The sequence below is a fragment of the Pterocles gutturalis genome, unplaced genomic scaffold (genome assembly GCF_000699245.1).
Source record: "Pterocles gutturalis isolate BGI_N339 unplaced genomic scaffold, ASM69924v1 scaffold4297, whole genome shotgun sequence".
NCBI lineage: Eukaryota > Metazoa > Chordata > Aves > Pterocliformes > Pteroclidae > Pterocles > Pterocles gutturalis.
The window spans coordinates 111162-129738 of NW_010115122.1; the positions used below are offsets into that span (position 1 = coordinate 111162).

Consider the following 18577-nt stretch of genomic DNA (forward strand, 5'->3'; position numbering starts at 1 on the left):
GCAGTGGACAGTTCAGAAAACTTTCATGTTGACTGTGTGTTACACCTAATAGTCTCATCTCTCATTTTTCCCTTGCCTGGAAATATGTCCATCTCTTGCCTCCCCTGCACTGTCCCTTGGGTGCCTCTTGTCACGCTTTCCATAGTCTCCTCCTCTGCAGTCTTTCGAAAAGAGAGTGAGGAGAAATACTGGTTTCCTGAGAAGACTGAGAGGGAGAGAAAGGAGTGAGGAGAAATACTGGTTTCCTGAGAACAGTAAGCCAGATGTGTGATATAGGATGAGGTACATTTGGAGAGGAGAGCCTGAGATTAGAGTCCTTTGCCTGCAATCACCTTCCTACCTGTCTCCCTCCAGAGCAATCTGATTTCTTATCACCCTGGTGAGTTTTGCAATCAGCAGCTACAGGTGCAGTTTCATGTTGCAGCTGACCTGATTTAACAGCATTTCAGCACTAAAGGGGGAAGACTTCATTCCTCCACCTTCTTTGTACCACTTCTCTTGTTTTCTGAGAAGTTGGTAAGCCAGTTTGGTTCTCTAACCAAGCAGAAATCCTTTGCTTTTTATTGCTCGGTTATTTCTCTCCAGTTTTAATGAGTCAAATCGGCTTTCCTTGTAGTCAGAGGTGCCAAAGCCTAGTGCCAGGTAGGCAGTGAGAGTGAATGGCAGAAGAGGAAGGATGTTTGGGATTTCAGCCCTCAGGCAAACAGCAATTTAGTAGCTTGACTTATCCTTAAGGGAAAGCACACCCTCATGCTACTACAATGCCAGTCACCATTATGTCTGCATTTTTTTTTCTGGCAGTAAAGATGAATTAGAAATCGACATAACTTAGTCCTAAGGATGTTGGTGAGGGATACCCAGATATAGAAGTGTCACTTTTTCTGGCAGTAAAAATGAATTAGAAATGGACATAACCTAGTCCTAAGGAAGTCGGTGAGGGATACCCAGATATAGAAGTGTCAGTATGTGTATGGAGTGGGTTGGAGGGAGAGAAGAATCTGATTTTTTTTTTCTTAAGCCATAAAACTGGATTTTCAATTCCCTGTGCTCATGTTCGTTCTAGCAGGCACAAGATGGGCTTTGTTCTTACCGGAGGTTTTGGCCTGAAAAGAGGTGTACTTCAGAAGCCTCATCAGCTGTGCCCAAACCCCGCAGTTCTATGAGTACCAAACACATTTTGTTGACCACCCAGTGTATTGTCAAACTAAAGCAAACGTTAGACTAATCTGAAAGAGACGGGATAGTGATAAAACTTAAAGCAGTGTAATAGGAAAAAAAATCAAGGAACTCAGTTGTAACTGAAAGTTTGTATAACATGAAGGCAGGTAATGATGCAGAGAATTCCTTGTTTGAAGAGGAGATTGGATCTTTATGATTGGATCTTTTATCTTTATTGGATCGTTGTGGTTATGATGGTATGAATGGATAGACAGTGACGAAAGACATTTTCAGTGGGATCAGCTAGTCAAGTCAGCAGGCTTGGGTAACTTTATATTAAAGACTTTTGATTCTGCAACGATAACTTTTAAAGATCTCAAACCAGGAAAATTTCACAGAGTTGGAGAACTACTGAAATAATCCTAGAATTTGTAAAGAATAAAGACTGATGACCCAGAGTATTGTAATCCTTTAGTTTGCTTTCATTGCAGCTTTAATATGCAGAGCAGGTAATTTGGGACTATATCAATAAAGAACTGCTAGTTAAAAATCATCAATGATGCCAGTCAGCGTGATTTAATGAAAAGTAAGTCTTGTCACAAAAAAAACCCCACACTGTTAAAATTTTATGCCTTAAAAAGAAGAAAATGAAAGCCATTTCATTGATATAGTCTGTTCTAGTTTCTGAGCCAATTTGGTGAGATGCTGATGGTGACTTGACTGAGATTTTTAATATGGAAGTAGCAGCTCATTCTTTACAGTTATTTTACTGGGATGATAGAACTCAAATTTTGACAGTGTACAGGGGAAGTATCAGTGAGCTGCAGTATTACTGACATCCAAATTAATCAAAATACGTAGCTATTGCAAAATATTTGCAGGTGTCATCTATGGATGAGTCTTGTATAAGTTCATCAATGAATGCAAATAATTGAGCATTTGCATGTAAAGGAAATACAATGCTAAAATCAACATATTATTTGACCCTTTGCAGAGCAGTGTTGACCTGCTGATAGATAGTATTCTGGCCTGGTGTCCAGACTTTTAATGTGAAAGTACTGGTGGAGACAGTTTAGTAGAGGTAGGAAAAAAATTGTACAGAGACTGGGAAAATAACTTTATAATGGTAGTTCCCAAAGTTGGATTCTGCTCCTCTACTGTATACCTGAGCTAACTGTGCAGGTTCCCTTTGTGCTCTGTGGAGAGAGAGGAACCTTGCGGGGTAATATGAATTGTAGTCTTCCCCCAGTTCACTGCGGCAGGCTCAGACACAACTGATCGCATGGAGATGTTTACACTTGCAGGAGATGAATGCTCTTCTTATATTGCAAAAGATATATTTGCAAGGTGGCTATTTAAGGGTGTATTTCAGAAGATGTATTTTGATAGGGGGACTTGTAATGAGAGGTCTTCAGTCTAGGCATTTATAAGCCCTGAGATACGTGGTAATGCTAGCACTAAAAAAAGCAGGGGGGAGGGGAAGCCAGCATGAGAATAAATTTGTGAAAGTTGCAACAATTTGGCCTTGAAATAAGATTAAGCGTTGAACAAAAAGGTTAACTGTACATGGAAAAAACTTAAAGGAAGTTAGAATCATAGAATCATTAAGGTTGGAACAGACCTCAAGGATCACCAAGTCCCACTGTCAACCCAACACCACCCAACCCACTAAACCATGTCCCGAAGCGCCACATCCGCACGTTTCTTGAACCCCTCCAGGGATGGTGACTCCACCACTTCCCTGGGCAGCCTGTGCCAATGCCTGATCACTCTTTCAGGGAAGAAATTTTTTCTAATATCCAGCCTAACCCTCCCCTGGCGCAACTTGAGGCCATTTCCTCTTGTCCTATCACTTGTTACTTTAGAGAAGAGGCCAGCACCCACCTCACTACAACCTCCTTTCAGGTAGTTGTAGAGAGTGAGGAGGTCTCCCCTCAGCTCCTCACTGTTTGAATTTTACATGGCAGGCATGGGGCTTTTTGGTTTGTTTTTTCTTCTCTTAGCTTCAGTGCCTGAAAGGACAATTTCTGACCCAAGATAAGGTCTCTTCTGTTTCTTAACCTGGTATTCTCTTCTTTTGAGGTGCTTCTTTATTGGAAGGGTTTGCAGTTGGTATAGATGTAGTAGGTAGCTGGCCAGAGTCAGGCAGGTTTCAGTGTCAGCGTGCTTTCTCACTTGTGCTGTAATGTAAATGTGCTTTCAGCTCTTGCTGCTTGGTTGTGTCCAAGGGCAGCTTTGTATTCTGGACCTGCTGGGGTGAAATCGGAATGCTGGCTGAAATACACAAGTGAGATCATTAACAACAGTAAACATGTTTCCAGGTGTGCTGGTACTGGGGAGATGCCCCATCCCTGGAAACATTCGAGGTCAGGCTGGATGGGGCTCTGAGCAACCTCATCTAGTGGACGATGTCCCTGCTCACTGCAGGGGGGTTGGACTAGATGACCCTTAAAGGTACACCAAACTATTTTATAAACTGTTTGGTGACCTATAAACATCCTGAAAAAAGCTAGTTACTTAAAGGAGGAAAAAGAAAAAGGTGCTGGTAAGATGTTCTGGGTTTTTAAACAACAGAAGATCTCTGTGGCATTTACAGGGCTCATATCAGAGGAGTAGTATAAAGATTTAATTAGGCTTATGTGGATGGTCTAATTTATTCATAATTTCCCCACTCATGACTAATTCAGTCACCCAAAACTTATGCCAATATTTACAGGATATTCCACAAGATATTAAAAGAATTTTGAATCTTAATTGCCTCTGTGCAGAGTATTGGCTTTTGATGACTTGCAGAGGAATTTGGTGGGAAGCAGGCTTTATAATGCTGCGAGCATGTTTCTTTTATGTCTTGCGTGCTCTGAAATCTTAGATGGGAAACACTGAGGAAAGGGTAATAAAATACCAGATACTGGGGAACAGAATAGAGCCCCCAAGGACTTAAAGGGGTAGACAGCTGTGTGAAGACAAAGGTGTAATTCTAGGCACAAGCAAGTTCATAAGGAGAGACCATGTACTTGAAAAGCAATGCAGTGTGTTGGAGGAAAGTATGGCAAAAACCGGTAAGTATAATTTTAAAAAGAAATAGAATGAGACACTCAAATTTTTAACACTGGAAGTGATTATTCATTGGAAAAATGACTGCCATTCCCTTTGGATGGAATGTATTTCAATATCTGTTTTTAGTATCTTTGAAGATATGGTTCTTGATAGTGATGTTAAAATATTTGACATTTTATCTTTATAGCAGAATAGCTTGTATTAGACTGCTCTTAAAGTTCTTGTTGTTTTGAAGTTCTCATTGTTTTAAGACTAACAAGTAATCTGTGTATAGCAGTTCAGGCACTGTGGTTACGTTTCCTCTCAGAGCAGTTACGTCTTTTTTCCGTTCTGCTGAATTTCACATTTCTTCTTTGAACTGTTGAATTTTCAGATCACTTTCTGTTTTTTGTAAATGTATAAATTCATATATGCAGATATACAGCATGTGGGAAGTTGAATTTGAGCCTTGTATAAACAGAGCTCATTAGATACTTGAAGCACAAGAATGAAATCCTGGTACCACAGAAGTCCTGCTCTTACGAACTCTAGTGGAGCTGGCAATTTATTTCCAATACAACAGCTAAACATGATTATATAGTTGAAGTGTAAGAAATAAGACTTATTTGTGTGTGTTTGGTTTTTTTGTATATGCAAGAACACTGGAACTATTTTGGGGCAGATGAGAACCTGGGTCCAGTAGCTGTGAGTATAAGAAGAGAGAAGCCAGAGGAAATCAAAGAAAACGGACCTCAGTACAACTATCGGATCATATTCAGAACCAGTGAGGTAAGCAGTTGAATGATAGTAGATGAAGCTAGAAGTGAGCAGGTGAAATCAGGTGGTATGTGCATGGGGTTTGTGTGCAGATTGATAATAGATTTCAGTCTCCTCTACATATGTATTGTCCAGGAATCTCCTGACGGTTATGCTCTGTGTTTAAATTACACAGAATACAAGTAAGTGTATCAATAAGTTATTCCATAACGTCCCATACAGAGGAAACTGAAGATGGTTTTGCTTAAGGCTTGAGAAAGTTGCAGAGCTGTATTAGCTTGAAACAAGCCAAGAGGAAGAAAATTAGTTCTTCTGCTTTTATATGTGACAGTGGGTAGCCCTGAGAAGCATACTTGGTATTTTTAAATGCTCTGCTAGAAATACTACTACTAATCTTTTCCAAGTATTAATTTCCTGTAAAACTTAAATGTGTTGAATCATTTGAAATATTCTGACTACTGTTAGCTATCAGAGTGGCATTTTGCATATCAGTGTCTGTTCCACACAACATAAGTTACTTAATGTCCTCAGTCTCTATTGAGAATTGGAAGAATAGTATGTTTTGCTCCAGTGCTGTTGCTAAACAACTTTTTCTCAGTGTCTGATTCAATATATAAGCTATTTTTATTTTGTATGCTTAGCTGATGACATTAAGAGGCTCTGTGCTGGAAGATGCTATCCCGTCAACTGCAAAGCATTGCACAGCCAGGGGCCTTCCCCTGAAAGAAGTGCTGGAGTATGTGGTTCCTGAGTTGAATATCCATTGCCTAAGGCTGGCCTTCAACACTCCGAAAGTCACAGAGCAGCTTATGAAGCTGGATGAACAAGGGGTAAGTGCAGAGTTACAGAATGCAACAGATTATTTTAAACTGTCAGATTACTGCCATGAACTGCAAAATGACATTTTTGCTTTAAGTGATTAGAATCATTCTATTCAAATGCTCCGTTTAAATTTGTCATCTGTAGGGAGAGTTATGTTGCATGTCTTTCCTCAAAGTTTTGCAGAATATTTGGTATGTATGAAATTAAGATAATTGCTCTAAGTAGTCTAAAGTTTTAGATTAATGTTATAGCAATTGTACATTTTAATTTACTTTAAAAGAGATGAAGTGACTGTTTTTCAAAGACTGTGGGGAGGAGGGAGTTCTGTCCTGGTTTTCTTATTGTTATTATAACAAGAATAGAATTACTCTCATGTTACTAAATGTTTTGTACTACTGTATTGGCATGACCATTATCAGAGTGCTGCCTTTTTTCTTTTTTTCCTTCCCCTGAAACAAACTACATGGCAAAATATTCTAAGCCTCTTCTTCATACAAGTGGTTTTCAATTAGGTGATAGTTCCCTGCTCTCTTAAAGATGGATCCGAGGCTTATTAGGCATATATAGCCTAGACTTAGCAAAATGAAAGTCCATGAGTAAAGTGAATTTTTGATTAAAACCTTCAACAGTGACATTTAACAGCTCTGAGGACTGAGACTGTCTCTTTCTCCTGGTCCTTTTTACTTCTCATGTTCAACCTTTCCTGCGCAGAATTAACATCTGTGTTATTTCTTTTTGCTGTCATGCTAACATTGAAATGTAGCCATCATAAAATTGAAAAAGACCTAATCATTACCCCCAAGGGAGAGAAGATAGCTATTCTAAACAGGCTTGTAAGTGACTAGCATGAAGATTTTGTCAGCCTCCTTGTGGTTTGGTTATTAAACAATGAGAACCCCCAAATAAATACCTACCAGAAGCTGAGCTTGAGCAAAACACTTTGTCCTCCAGTTAGTTTCATGACCCCATCTGTTTCCCTAAGAACACCCTACAAGAGGATGAAGAGAATGGGTAGCTGTGGCTGTCACAGAGCATCCAGACTAACACGGGAATGTGGTCAGCCCAGGGTGGGTGCAGCCCAGTATTGTCACTGACCACGACCACCCGTGGGTCCTTGGCTAAGAGTAAGAGAACAGGATGAGCATGGAGTGCTGCTTTTGTAGCTCCTGATAGCTTGTAGGGTTTTATAGATGTCCCTATCCTATCCTTCTGCTTTACCAATTTGAGTACTAGTTTAGTCATGTCTCATATAGAAGTTGTTCTGTACTTTTGCTTAGGCTTTTGCCTCTCTCTGGAGTTCTTCCAGTTTCCCTCCTCCTCTCCCACATCTATTTTAAATGGTGCAGTTTTGAAAATGGGAAAAATTTTGGTTTACTGTACTTTCTTACATTTTTCCCTCTCTAATAATTCTTCCCTCTCTAATAATTACTGATATTTTATTTGCTTTGTCTGCTACTGAACACTAAAAGTACTTTAATGAAGGCTTAAGATCCCGTTGGTAGGGGTGTAAGTCAGTGTTCATTGCTATAGGTACAGTTGGGTATCTTTATACCACATGGATCACTTCAAGCTTTACTTGCGGTAGAGGTTCATCTGCCATTCTCTTGCCCAGTTATCCACTGTCAGAAGTTCCTTTGGTAGCTCTAGCCAGTCTCCAATACTGTAGAGTAATAACTCGGTAATGGTAGCACACTTCCTTTCCTTACTACCCATCATCTATCAGATTGCTGAAGTGTCTTGAATTCTGTATGTCTGAGTTCAGATTCTGCCTTACTCTGCTGGTCATTTTCTTCAGGTCCTTTTTGTACTTTAGACAGTTGTTATGTCTAAGTGAGTTCTTTTTTTGGTAGCCTGGGTGTTTAGGGGGTTTTAAGACTTTCTTTGAAGAGAAAGCTTTGTTAAAGGTCTTTTGGAAATTCAGGTATTCTGTGTCAGCTGTGTCTCCTGCATGTGCCTATTGGCTCCTTCAGAGAACACCACTGCAATGAGCCAGTGAACCGGTAAGGTGAGGGGAGATGGGTTTGCCGTATAGCCTGCTCAAAGGAGGACAGAATCTTTAGGTGCTTGTGCTGCTCGGTGTAGCTGTTGTCTTTCACAGCGTGAGATCCCTAAGTTGGAAGCCTAAGTGTTTTCCTTAGATGGTTAGAGCAGTGTTTCCAAGTACTCATGTTCAACGTTTGATTTGTTACTAAAGCCTAAACCTAATCTATCCTTCATCCAGAATCAAGCTTGTCAGGTACTTGAAGACGCAAGGGCATCTTTCAATCTCTTTCCTAAGTTTTCTGTTTCAGCAGTGGAGGAAATGGAATTTAATTCAGCATGGCTCAATAAGTGAGCCTCTGGATTCAAAGATCAGTACCTTCCAGATATGCCCATCCAGAACCTGCAATGTCACTAATGTTGATGGTAAAATTTTCACAAATAATAAAAAAAAAATCTGTCCAAGTTATATTTGAAAAATGAATTCTAAAATTATTTCTAGTGAATACCTAATTTGAAATGTAATTTAGCATAACTGGCTTCAGAAATGGGTTATATCTAAAAAAGTGTACGATTAAACTATCCTTACTTCATATTGTACCTTGTTGTTAAGCTCCCACAATATGGTGTACAGTGTGGTTTTCGTGGTTTTCTGTTACTGCTTAAGCTTTTGAAGATCATTAAGGGCAAGTGATAATTAAAATTGTGTTATCTACATCAAAGTATTTTCTTTTGTGGTAATGGAAATTTGACACTTCGGACTGAAAAAGAGAAGCATACTCTGTACTAATTAGAAGATGTGGTTTTTATCAATTCCAAGCTAACAGAAAAATTTGGGTAACAGCTGCTCTAGTAATTAGGTACACAGAATGTTTATCACTTCTTGCTGAGAGTGCAGCACTGTTTTGTTACAGCATGAACAGGTACCCCTTTGATAGAGCAAATAAAATGTTTTGTAAATTTAAGAGTTAGGACTACAAAGTGACCTTAGCCTGACTTAGCCATTAAATTCACCCAGTAACCCCTTCATTGAGACAAATTCACAAACACCAGTTTTGGTTAAGATAAGCTTTTTTTTAATATTTGGGTGAGGTTTTAAACAGTTGGTTGTTTTCATATTTAGGAATTTTCAGTTCTTTATTTAAATTTGTCTGCTTTTGGCTCCTAGACATCTGAAATCTCTCTGCTACATCTTAAGAGTCATTTTGGTGTGAGATTTTTTCACAGCAAAGGTTTTTGTATGCAGTGATTAAATCATCTGTTGGTCTTGTTTATGATAAACTAAACAGATTGCACTTTTCAAGTCTCACTGCAACATATTTTCCGGATTTCATATCACTTTTATGGCTGAGCGCTCTCCTGCTCTTTCAGTATTTGCACATGGCATCCCCTGTCAGAATGGGAATATTCTTCTTACCCCTGTTTGGTACTGGGTGGTGGATGTCAAGTTGCATGTTCCTTACTTCCCCTTAGATTGCTCGAGTCATGGTAACATCTGCCGTTCTGTACATACGGCCCACATTGCTTCTCACCTAGCTGTTCTTTCATTGGGAGATATTTGTGTTTAGTAAAATACATCCATTGGAATGGTTCTCTGTTAGAAAGCAATCCAATCGTTCTGCAGGGCTGCGCTAGCTTCCTGGCTAATCCCCATCTACTAATCTTTGCCTTCACTGCAGAGCTCATGGTAACTTTAGGCTTACTTCTGTATATTGTTTAAATATTTGAATACCAAGGCAATTACTGATTTATTCCAGTAGAAGTTTCTTTCTGGCAATTCTTCGTTCACAGAAATACTGTGAAATGTCAGTTGGTTTTTCATATAATTCCGTATTTATAATATAAACTCGCTAACTGGTTAAATCCAAGATAAAGCGGCTGTCTTCCACGGGGTGCTAGACAAATACTTGAAGTGCATTTCTCCCACATGTGTAAATATGTAAATATATTTAGATTATCAAAATGAAGATGCTACTTTAGGAGTTTTATCACAGCAGAATTCATCCTTCAGCTTCTTTTTTAGCTTTTACTTGGAGTTACTACACTTCTAAGGACCCTAGATTTATCAGGAGGAGGTGTAATAATGGAAACTGCATGCCTTTCTTCCCACAGATTTGTTTTTGATTCAGAAATACCAGCTTGTTTTTCCTTAGGAATTTTTTTGACGTTCAAATCAAATAACACAGCTAGAAGGCATATCCTGCTCTTTGCATAATCCTGATTTAGTGTTTTAGGCTGACATTTGCAAAGCATTGGAGGACAGTTTGGTTGCTCATGAATGCTGTGCATCCCATTTATGTTTATGCCCGTGGAAATACTTCCTTCACCCCAAACTGAAGCTTAAATAGTGTAGGTGTTCTTGGTGCGAATGGTTTTCTTAGTCCTAACGTATTTAAGTAAAATTACTGGAAACTATTGTAGTTAGCAGTGCAGTTCAGGCACTGTGATAGAATCACAGAATGGTTTAGGTGGGAAAGGACCTTAAAGATCATCAAGTCCCACCCCCCTGCCATGGGCAGGGACCCCTCCCAGTAGCACCCCCATCCACCCCGTGCGGGTGGCGCAGCCATACCACCCTTCTCTCCCCTCCTGTTTCCTGCCTTGCTGCATCAGCAGCAGCTGCTCCAGGCTCATGGGGAGCAAATGGCCAGGCACTAAGTCTGGTTGCTGTGAGGCAATGAGCTTGCAGTGAACGGGATCATGTAGTTTGCTAGGTAAGCAGAGATTGTAAAAACGTACTTGCAAACCTCATCTAGCTCCCGTGGTTCCCAAGAAAATTTAAGTCTTAAACAGTTATGCAGAATGGTTTACAAAAAAAAAGGCATGTGCTATCCATCTGTATGTGGATGGTTTTGAGCATTATGTAAACTGATTTTCTTTTGAAATTTTGTATTTTTTTAGCAAATGGGGAGTTGAAATAATCATCATAATAAATTATAACATTAGTTTGCATGTGCTTGGTATTTGTTCAGCAATTAAGATCTCTGCTTCAAGTCTTAATATTTCAGTGCCTGAATATGCAGCCTTCATTCTTAAAGGTGAATGTTTTTTGTTGGGTCTTTAGTGCTGAAAGAGCTTATTTCCTTTGTAGTTAGACAGAAAGCATTTCAAATAGTTAACAGTGAGAGAAAAGGACATAGAAACATTACTTCAAGGCGCAACTTTTCTTCCTTTCAGTTGCAGTTTTGGAATTTAGCCTGTGAATGGCTTCTTTTGGGTTTTGTTTGTTTGGTTTTTTTTATAATATACAGATTGAGATGAGGACAGGCTGAGAGAGTTGGGGTTGTTCAGCCTGGAGAAGAGAAGGCTCCAGGGAGACCTTACGGCAGCCTTCCAGTGCTGAAAGGGGGCTACAGGAGAGATGGGGAGGGGCTCTTGACCAGGGAGTGGAGTGATGGGATGAGGGGTGATGGTTTTAATCTGGAAAAGGATATAGATTAAATGAGATATTAGGAAGAAATGTTTTCCCGTGTGGGTGGTGAGGCAGTGGCCCAGGTTGCCCAGAGAAGCTGTGGATGCCCCATCCCTGGAGGGGTTCAAGGCCAGGCTGGATGAGGCTTTGAGCAACCTGGGCTAGTGGGAGGTGTCCCTGCCCATGGCAGAGGGAACTAGATGATCTTTAAAGGTAGTTTCCAACCCAAACCATTCTGTGATTCTGTCCTGTACTGATATTTTATCATAAGAAATTTGGATATAATTAGAAGATTTAAGTCAGGTAGTCATTGTGTCAGATGACAAAACAGTATAGAACTGTGGCTCATTACACATGCTTAACTTCAATGGGAGTAATCAAGCCAGGTTGAACTTTACCATTCCTTTTTCCCCTCCTTATTTTTGTACTGCTAATATTTTATCCCTGTCTCCATTCATCTTTGGTAGTAAAAGAAGAATGCAGTGAACTAGCAATTTTCAGCGTTTTTTAATTCTAAATTTTACTTCAATTTGAGACAGACCACTTCTGAGGGCTTTTAAATTATCCTATTGTAAAGATAATAAGTTAAAATTAATGAATTTCAGTCTAATTATGTGTCTGTATCTTCCCACAAGTTCCAAAATCTTTTGTCTCATAACCAGTGATAGAAGCTTTGAAAGCAAATCACAGTGTATTCAGATGACTTGCTTCCAGTGCCTTTGCAAATAACTGTTTTCACTTCTCACTAACCTGTATCCCAAACTTGTAAATCTCAGCAGTTTTGATGGAATTTACTGTGATTTTGCTCTGACAGATCTGCTTGGTATGTATTTAAAATGGAGCCTCTGAAGAAATCAGTGTGTAGGAGCAGAGATGATTTACCCTGCAATAAGTATGCATTTTTACTAGACGAATTATGTAAGCTCCAAGGCTCTCCTTTGCGCTCTGCCAGTCAGAGTTCCTGCCTGTGAAATTGCTTTTGGAGATGGTAGTAAATGGCTGTGGGTGCTGCTTGCTTTCCTCCTTTAACTTCTGTTTCTGTAGTCCAGATGTTAAGGGAACAGATGTGGTCCTTTTTGTGTGTGCATCAATTTGGAGTTGGTGGGAGCAGTTTGCTTTGAAGAATCACAGTTATGGTTGGGTAATCAATTACTGTATTCACATTTTCAGTTTGTGCTGTATTAGGAACATCAAACACCAAATTAGAGGAAAAGGCACAAATATATTTGAAGGTCTATGCTAGTAAATAGTATCTTTAAAGTATTACCAGCATTTCTCCATTTAGCTGTTTTCTTTGTTACTGCTTTTTTAAGTCAGAGAAGGCCAAGTGAATGTCATGGACTCTTTCAGCATTGCTAACAGGTGAATGCTTTAATAGGTGAATAATTTTTATTTCTTTTAAGTGAGGCAATGTTAATTTTGTCATTTATTATAGGAATGAGCACATGCTGTGCCCTACCCTTCTGTGTGGAAGGCTTAGCATGGGCTAGTAACCATGGTACCAGCCTAAGAGTGAGAATCAAGTTCCTGGCATTTCTTAGCCAACGCTTTCCATGTGGCTTAGTGTAAGACATTCACAATTTGCCAAGCTGTGGTGTTGTCCTCCTGAATATAAGGAATGTTAACATTTGTTTTACTTTAAAAAGCATTTTGACATGTTCAGGTCAAATATGGCACTGAGGCAACTACAGTGGAAACCAATGAGAGTATTTCATTTGAAATTAGATTGATAATTAGGTATTTTTTTTTGTGAATTATGGGTTTCATTAAAAAATGTGAAAGGAATTCAATAAATAAGTTGCTGCATCACTTGGTATACATACAAGATTTTCATCTTTTTCCCTTTGCAGTTAAGTTACCAGCTTAAAGTGGGTATCATGTACTGTAAGGCCGGGCAAAGCACAGAAGAGGAAATGTATAATAATGAAGCAGCAGGTCCAGCCTTTGAAGAGTTCCTTCAGCTCTTGGGAGAACGAGTTCGACTCAAGGGATTTGAAAAGTATCGTGCTCAGCTGGATACAAAGAGTAAGGCTTTTTCTTTGTGTTTTTTTTCTCCCCTTAAGTGAACAAAATACATCACACAGTTGCTAACTGACTTGTTGTAGAGAGTTCTTAAGAGTAACTTCTTTGCTATAGGAAGACAGTTGTTCAATAATTACAAGTGAAAGCAGAGCAAGTACGTAATTTGACCCGTACCCATATGGTCTTTCAACTCTGCTAATTATTGGATTTTTGTACTGATTTGGTACAAAACTATCAAAGCTGCAACAAGAAACCAGTAACTATGGAACCATTATCAGCATTGCAAATCCATCATCAGTGTGTTGTCTAAAGAGTAATTAATACAGTTGGTATGTCATAATTTTTTTAATGGTATGCTGATAGACTGTCACAAAAGTTTTGAGAACCCATCTATGTAACTCCACCTTTGAGCTGATCTATTGCTTTTTTGCTGTGTCTGTTGCATGTGTTTTTTTTCCAGGCAATTTTGTCTGCTATCAAATGTATTCCTACCTCTGATTTTTCTTTAGAGTAATGTAAATTAAACTGCCCTTGGCAGTTATATCATGAGCTTTAACTGTAAAATATATTGCAACAAAAACACGGTGGAAAGAGGGTCTTGGGTGACAGTATCTATAAAATGAATTCCCTACTCCTGGAATCAAGCTTGTGAAATACCTGTTTATCAGCTAGTGCAGGCTATATTCAATTTGTAAATCTGTTTTTAAATACTTGGAAATTTTGACCTGTCTTCCTTTTCTTTGAGTTTTGGAACTAACCAGCTCCTATGGAAATCCTTTGTTATTTTGCCCACTTGCAGCAAAGGAAATTAAATGCGGAGTTGATTCATGAAAGCTGAAAAGCATTCATCAACTTGAGTGCAGGAAAAACTGCTCTTGTCATGGGTCTGCTGTCAGAAGTACAGTAACTCGCTGGGCTTTAGTGCTCCACTGTTCTACCTTGTGTCCTTGATTCTTAGAAGGATCACGTTGCCATCTCCTCAGGCTGTTCTTGATCAGCCTGATTATTGTTCCTCAGAGGGTTATAAAACTTCCTGTGGTTTTAAACCTAAATTAATACCTATTTTGCACACATTTCCCATGGAGCCAGCTTTCTTTTCAGTTGCAATGCTTATATTCCCTCTGTTGTACATAGTCCCTTGAGTGCATTTGCACATTGCAGTTGTCTCCTCCATGCTTCTGTGATGTTACCCTTAATGCTATGGGAGATGTGGATTTCTCTGCTCCCACCCCTCATGCGTTATTACTGGGTAGCCTTCCTATGCCCTCATCCAAGTTTGAACTGAGTCTCTTTTATTTTAGCATCTAGGATTATATACCCAATTCCAGGTGACATACAGGCACTTTCTTGCTGCAATATTTCCTTGCCTTTTCTGGAAATACCTTATATAGTAATTCTCAAGCTAGGTTTTCCTTTTCTTCAGCTCCAAGGTGTTATTTTATTGGTTACAAAACTAAGCTATGTCAAAAATCAATGTGTATGGAAAACAGAAAATATTTTTTATTTCATAGCTTTTGGTTTTATATTGTGACCTCCTTGTTACTTTCAGTTGCTAAAGGTATAATCCTCTCTTCTCTTTCTTCTGGTTTAAACTGCTGAAAAAACCAACCTTTTTTGATGTCAGTCCACACTCACTGGTTTCTAGTAGATGTAAATGTTGTATGATTAAGAGTTGATTCATCTGCTCAGATATGCCCATGAAAGCTGAAAATGTGTCTGAAGTATTTGTTTGAAATTTTCTTCTAAACAGCAGAATTTTCCAGTAATGTTTGAGTTCCTTCTTGTTGCTTCTGACTCAGGGAAATAATTTTGTCAGGTTTTGATTTTATGTACTACAATCTAGCACCTGTTGAATGGACACATGTAGACTTCTAATTGACTCATCTCTTCTGGTTTTAAGAGTTGTGTTCTTGTCATGAAGGTTATCTACTCCATGCTGAGAGCTGATCTCTTTCATGTTACCTGGTAGACCTACCAGCTTCATTCTGTATCTAAAAACACGAAAGTTGAGAGGCTGTACGTGACCAGCTCACTGTGATTGGAGAGGAAGGGGGATGCTCTGAGTGGAAACTTATGGTTTCTTGATGGATTTCCTACATTCCCTTTCAGTCAGGGTTTACAAGCTCACATGCACTGGACCTCAGCAGCTAGAACTGCTTAGGAACTCCTGCGTTGCCTGAAATCTTTTGGTTATGTTGTCTGCAGGCTCACTGAGGAAACACAATTACACAGCATACACGAGTTCTTAATGAGCAGGCTTAGACAGCAGCAAATGTGAATGATGGCAACAGACTTCCGTAATTGATCTTGGTGGTGCTATGCCTTCCTTTCTGCCAGCATACAAAGCGCAGACTGGGAGTGGTGGAAGAGAAGGTGGTGTTTTGGGGGCAGAACACTAAGTTCTTTGGATAGCTGTATTTGGAGATCGCATATTCTGCATAGAGAGTAGAAAAAACAAAACACCTCCTCCCCAAAACAAAACCCACAAAAAAAAAAAACCCCACAAAAAAAAACCAGAACAACACGTTCTGGTAGGCAGAATGCTGAAGACCAGAGATGGCCGCAAGAGCTGCATCTCGGGTATGGGGAATTTGTGAACAGCAGAATACAGACAGGCAATACATCTTCAAAAGCTACCCTAAGCAATTGATCTTTTGTGCCTTGGTCCCAACACAGCAAGACCTGCAAAGGAGGAGGTTGTGATTTTGACCATGACGTAGATGTATAGGGTTTTGTTGAAACAGCCAGATCTATAGCTAGGAAGCGAGCTTCTCCCTTTTCCAGCTCTGTGCTCTTCTGTTGTCATGAAATAGTTCTTGCACTCTCATTACTCGGGAAATTTCCTGCATAAAAGTTCTGTTCAGTGTCAGCACAGTTGATTGCAAAGATGCTCTTAAAAACAAGTGACTTTTCATTAACTTGAAGAAGGGTCAGAGCTGTGTAGGCTACTTTGCTAGTTGCTATACCTTTGACAATGCTTTGCAGCCTATGAAAAGCGGATGCATGATGTAAGACATGATGAAGGATTTTCTCACCGTGGGGAGAAGCTGTTTTGTATATGTACTCCTGAAATTTTCACAAGATGTTTTTAATCTATGCAAATTTTGAAAAGTAAAGTTGCTCTAGCAAAAGGCAGTTTCAGAACAGTTGTTCTTAGAAATGCTTCGAATTAGGGGCCTAACTGGTAAGTGTCTGTAACAGAGCCAGTTTTTGAAAGGGGGAATCTCATACATCCTTTTAACTGAAAGCCTGTTTAAGTATATTGGATCCTTCAAGGGCTTTGGCTTTGGATTTCTGCCAGTGCCACTGTGGGAAAGCGCTGGAAAAGCGCTGCTACTTTTCAAGTTTTGTTTGTATATATCTGGAATTACCAGAGGGGAAGCGGTGTATCTCCTGGCAGCCTGGAGACTGTGGATAGGAAGTAGAGCTTGAAAATGTCATCTAACCCTCGGTTGCCAGGAAGTTCATGGGCATCACTTGAAAGTAATAAACATTGCAGTAATCCTTCAAATCATAGCTTCTGTCATTTCACTTTATTTTCTGGTTGTGACACATGCTTTATTTCCCTCCCCCTCACTTAGTCTTATTTCCAAGAATTTTAAGTTGGTAAATGGGCTCAGGTGGGTGACGCCAGGCCTGGTAACCTGGTGTGTGTCCAGCGGAGTGGCTGGTGCAGGAGATGAAGGAGGTTGATTCATGTGAGTTGTAGGAGTTTATGAATTATCTATTTGAGCTTATAGACTTTGCTAATAATGGTAGCTTTCTGGATTAGATGTTCATACTGTGTGACTTGCTGGTTAAGACATGAGAAGAATATAAAAACAGCACAGGAGTTACTAAATAGATTCAAAACCTAGGGAATGAATGGACTTCAAAAAAAAAAAAAAAAACATTTCATTTAGGGGTTGTCAATAAACCCCAGTGTTTCTATTTAAATAATGCAGATAGTTTGCCTTCTTAATTTGTAGTATTTGGCATCTTTTCAACCACATGGAAGTAAGAATAAACTTAGTGTTGGGTCTGAGGTGTTCACTGGTGGGCCAATAGCCAAAGGTCAGGGGTTCCTCAAGTACTTAAGAAGCAGAAAGCTGGATGGGGCGAAGTCCATCTGCATTTCCCTCTGTGTTACACATTCCTTTGTATGTTACAAAAAGGATTCTGTCCTCAGAAATAGTATCTGAAAATGACTTGGGTGTTACAGAAGTTGTGTGAGTGCTTGGTGTAACCCTTGTGTCCATAACAGAAAGGAGGGTGGGTTTGAAGGGTGCTGAGTTTGGGCCAATAACAAGGAGAAGGTAGGAGTAATGCAGAGCTGGTTAACAGCAGAGGTAGATGGGAACAACCCTGAGCTCTGAAACTTCTTGTTCTTGTGCCTTTGGTTGTGAGGACTGCCACAGTTTGTAGCAATGGCTGTTTCTTTTCCTGCCTTCTCAATTTTCTTTTCCTACAGTTCCTTGCAACACATTTTCCTTTGAAACATTGGGTTATATGTTCTGCTCATACTGGTTTTTATAGTTTTCTAGTGCAGAGGTTTTACAAGCTGCTGTAGGAGCAGGCTGACAAAGTCCTGTGGCTTCAGGGAGGTGAATTTATCAGCACTGTGCTGTTGGCCTCAGTCACAGTTCTGAGAAAAAAAACCACTTGAATGGGAGTCTGTTAAGACAGTCCTTGTGAAGGTAGCTGGGAATCATTGGAAGGACGGAAGAAGGTGGGTTTTTAAAGGGGGATAATGATGGAAGGCAAAGAAGATCAGATGAGTCCTCAGCTAAGTAACCAAATCCAGCGATGGGATGAGTCTGAGGCGGCAGCATCAAGAGGTATGCTGACAACTGCGGAGGGGGATGTCTTCAGTGTCCAAAGGTGCTGATGGATTTGTAGATTCCTTGGGCCTCTTAAATATGCAGAAATCAGAGCAGGTTGCAGTGCTGGCTTACAGTTCTGACCTGGAAATGGTGGATACTATTCCAGTGCGCAGTCTTGGATTTTACTGCAGTGGCAGTGGTTTGATTTAAAGCAAACACCTGTAATGATTGTGGAGTACTTCAGGAAATGCATTCTGCACTTGTAAGAAAGAAGAAATCTGAATGCTGAGAAAGATGCGCAGGCTGTAGTGGATATGGACTGGTGTTTGTAGTTGGATTTAAATAACGGGGATTTAAGCTGTGAAGTACTTGGATATAATTGGAATCATGAAACGTGTCATTTGGATTGTAGCCTTATTACTTAGTTTGCAGAACCAGTGCTGTTCTGAGAAAGAACTCTTTTCTGACTGAAATGAACTCCATCCAGGAAAGTTGAAAGTTTGTCTTAAATGCATAGATGATGTTCTAGCGTATTATTTGTCAGAACTGCTTTACTCTTTTCCTCTTC

The 18577-nt window shown here is 39.7% G+C and overlaps 1 protein-coding gene across 1 annotated transcript in view; it reads left to right on the plus strand.

The window, feature by feature from the left end:
• SIPA1L1 (signal-induced proliferation-associated 1 like 1) overlaps positions 1 to 18577 on the plus strand; it is a gene marked incomplete at its 3' end in the record, with an annotated part of 62711 nt that overhangs the window by 2577 nt on the left and 41557 nt on the right. Inside the window, exons 2-4 of the mRNA XM_010075059.1 lie at positions 4853 to 4983; positions 5613 to 5801; positions 13036 to 13210. Coding sequence (XP_010073361.1) covers positions 4853 to 4983; positions 5613 to 5801; positions 13036 to 13210 — 495 coding nt within the window. The remainder of the gene's footprint in view (positions 1 to 4852; positions 4984 to 5612; positions 5802 to 13035; positions 13211 to 18577) is intronic.